Consider the following 3,430-nt stretch of genomic DNA (forward strand, 5'->3'; position numbering starts at 1 on the left):
CAGCCCGGGGACAAGGACAACTGGTCCTGGCACAACAACACCCACTACGACTACTACAAGCACATCCACACCCACGCCAACATACACCACCACCCTATCAACTCCATCAACTCCATCTGTAACACCTACAGGTACTTCTCTGATCCATGCTCTCGTGGGTTGCCTTGCCGTGTGAGAAATGACGGTCTGTGAGCATCTCAGCTTGTGCCTTCTGCATGGCATCAGGGGTGGGAGTAATTGTTGTGTGTTCCCTGAAATGGCTGGTGCCCACAGGTAGCCCTTGGTCTGAGTGTTTCAGAAGTGAGGAGGGTACAGGGGTCCTGTGTAGAAGGTCTTGTGTTCCCTGACTCAGGAGGGTTCTGAGGAGGTTTTTCATCCTTGTGCCTCTGCCTGGCTTAGGCAGATGCAGAACTGATGATGCAGCATGTAGCAGATTTTTTTAATAACCCCTCTGTTACACAAAAGCCATTTTTGGTTCATTCTGCTTAATAAAGCGGAACAGGTTCTGCTTTATTCCTATCTAAATAGTCTATGGTTAGGTTTGTGGAATTTGATTTGGTTATTAGAAAATGAAATAAACTGAAAAACAAATGTGATTTGCCACCTTGAGATAAAATACCATCTTTTCTCCCTGTCTTAAAGAGGGTACAACAACTGAACCAGGAACATCGACAAAGACGAGTACTACAGTTACTCCTTCAGCTACCCCACGGCCAACAACTAGAACGACAGAAAAGGAAACTACAGTGTCTACCGTAGGCACCACTACTCAGCAGTCCAAACCATCAGTACCAACAAGCACAGAGACGGTCACCACCTCTGCAGTCACTCAACCAGAGCCGACCACCAAAACCACCACTTCTGGCTCCACAACCCCAGGATCCACTCCCCACAGCACCACCAGAGTAACAGGAACAACTAGCCAGGAGACCACAACCTCCACGACCACCACAACCACCGGGACTGGGAGCACTCCCACAGGGTCACACACCACCACCGTCAGCACCACAACCTCAGGACTATCTTCCTCCACGTCTACAGCCAGCACTACTCTATCCCCAACACCAGGATCAACAACCACACTGACTGTCACCACCTCTGGAGTCACTCAACCGGAGCCGACCACCAAAACCACAATTTCTGCCTCCACACCCCCAGGATCCACTCCCCACAGCACCACCAGAGTAACGGGAACATCTAGCCAGGAGACGACAACCAATACAACCACCACAACCACCACAACCGCTGGGACTGGGAGCACTCCCACAGCATCACACACCACCACCGGCAGCACCCCGGGGACAACGACAACTGGTCCTGGCACAACAACACCCACTACGACTACTACAAGCACATCCACACCCACGCCAACATACACCACCACCCTATCAACTCCATCAACTCCATCTGTAACACCTACAGGTACTTCTCTGATCCATGCTCTCGTGGGTTGCCTTGCCGTGTGAGAAATGACGGTCTGTGAGCATCTCAGCTTGTGCCTTCTGCATGGCATCAGGGGTGGGAGTAATTGTTGTGTGTTCCCTGAAATGGCTGGTGCCCACAGGTAGCCCTTGGTCTGAGTGTTTCAGAAGTGAGGAGGGTACAGGGGTCCTGTGTAGAAGGTCTTGTGTTCCCTGACTCAGGAGGGTTCTGAGGAGGTTTTTCATCCTTGTGCCTCTGCCTGGCTTAGGCAGATGCAGAACTGATGAGTGTTTTCTCTGTCCTGGTTGTTTCTAACTGTTCCTCTTGTTGTTGTCCCCCAGACTGTGCCTGCAACTGGACAGACTGGATTGACGTGAGTTACCCAGATGGTTCTGACAGAAACAGTGGTGACTATGAAACCTTTGAGAATATTCTGGCAAAATACCCTTCCTGGGTCTGCGTGAATGTTGAGAATATTTCATGCAGAGCAGAGAAATTCCCTGATGTTCCCATTGAAGATTTAGGGCAGAAGGTGGAATGCAGTGTTGAGACAGGGCTCATCTGTAACAATAAAGATCAGCCCACAGGAGGTATTATACCAATGCCAGTCTGCCTCAATTACGAGATCAGTGTCTGCTGCACCCCTGACTTACCAGAGTGCCTTCCAACTACCACCACAAGCATCACGACAACCACACCTTCAACCACAACAAGCACAGTGTCCTCTCCAACCGTATCGACAACCGCTCCCACGACAACGACATCGCAGCCCCCCAGCATCACCAGCACCACCACAATGCCCCCCAGCAGCACCACCAGCAGCAGCCCGGGGACAAGGACAACTGGTCCTGGCACAACAACACCCACTACGACTACTACAAGCACATCCACACCCACGCCAACATACACCACCACCCTATCAACTCCATCAACTCCATCTGTAACACCTACAGGTACTTCTCTGATCCATGCTCTCGTGGGTTGCCTTGCCGTGTGAGAAATGACGGTCTGTGAGCATCTCAGCTTGTGCCTTCTGCATGGCATCAGGGGTGGGAGTAATTGTTGTGTGTTCCCTGAAATGGCTGGTGCCCACAGGTAGCCCTTGGTCTGAGTGTTTCAGAAGTGAGGAGGGTACAGGGGTCCTGTGTAGAAGGTCTTGTGTTCCCTGACTCAGGAGGGTTCTGAGGAGGTTTTTCATCCTTGTGCCTCTGCCTGGCTTAGGCAGATGCAGAACTGATGAGAAACCTTGCTTTTGCTGCTGTTGTACCTCGTCCTTCAGCTGGAGAGAATGTACGCAGTAGGACCCATGATGTGAGATGGGAGTGGGGCTTGGGTGTGTGGCACTGTCATTTCAGTCATTGTTTGTGCACAGATGTGCAGGTTCTTCGCTTTCTCCTCTTGCGTAGCCTCTGTGGCATTGCTGCCACTCACCTGCAGTTCTGGGTGTAGAAAGGCTTTCCCTGGCAGGGTCTGTGGAAGGGTTTGAGACCGCAGGTTGCCCCTTGCTACAGACCAAAGCTCTGGGCAGTTGGGTTCTCCCAGCATTCCCATGAGTGTTGTTCTCCAGCTTCCCACACAGTGCTGGGAAGGAAGTAGATGTTTTGGCTGCAGTGTGTATCCTGTGCCTGCTTCCTCTGTGGTCACAAGCCTTCCAGGTGTTTGGTTACTCCCTGAGAGAGTGAGGCGGTGTGCGGGGCACAAGAAGGTGCGAGCATGGTGGGAGTCCCTGCTTGGTCCTGCTCCACCTCATGTGTTGGCCTTATGTGAGTGGTTTTTGCACACGACAAGACCAATACAGCAATGTGCCCTAGCTGTGAGGTGGGGACACACATGGCTCGGCAGTGCCTGTGTCCAGATTTGGCCCTAGCGTGCTCTTTGTAGGGTCAAGAAGGGGAGGCCTGCCAGCACGAGTGAGCTTTGCTGTGGCCAGGGTTGGCTGACTAGTGTAGCACTTCCTGAGGGGCACCCTTGAGATTGGTGGATGCCCAGGGGACCACCCTTGATTGTG

The 3,430-nt window shown here is 52.2% G+C and overlaps 1 protein-coding gene across 1 annotated transcript in view; it reads left to right on the top strand.

Moving 5' to 3' along the window:
• The window catches only part of MUC2 (mucin 2, oligomeric mucus/gel-forming), a 60,690-nt gene that overhangs the window by 38,512 nt on the left and 18,748 nt on the right, over positions 1-3,430 (top strand). The window contains exons 33-35 of the mRNA XM_009890870.1: positions 4-184; positions 643-1,422; positions 1,764-2,415. Of these exons, the coding sequence (XP_009889172.1) occupies positions 4-184; positions 643-1,422; positions 1,764-2,415 (1,613 nt within the window). The remainder of the gene's footprint in view (positions 1-3; positions 185-642; positions 1,423-1,763; positions 2,416-3,430) is intronic.

Source organism: Charadrius vociferus, unplaced genomic scaffold, assembly GCF_000708025.1.
Source record: "Charadrius vociferus isolate BGI_N301 unplaced genomic scaffold, ASM70802v2 scaffold448, whole genome shotgun sequence".
In the NCBI taxonomy this organism is placed as follows: domain Eukaryota; kingdom Metazoa; phylum Chordata; class Aves; order Charadriiformes; family Charadriidae; genus Charadrius; species Charadrius vociferus.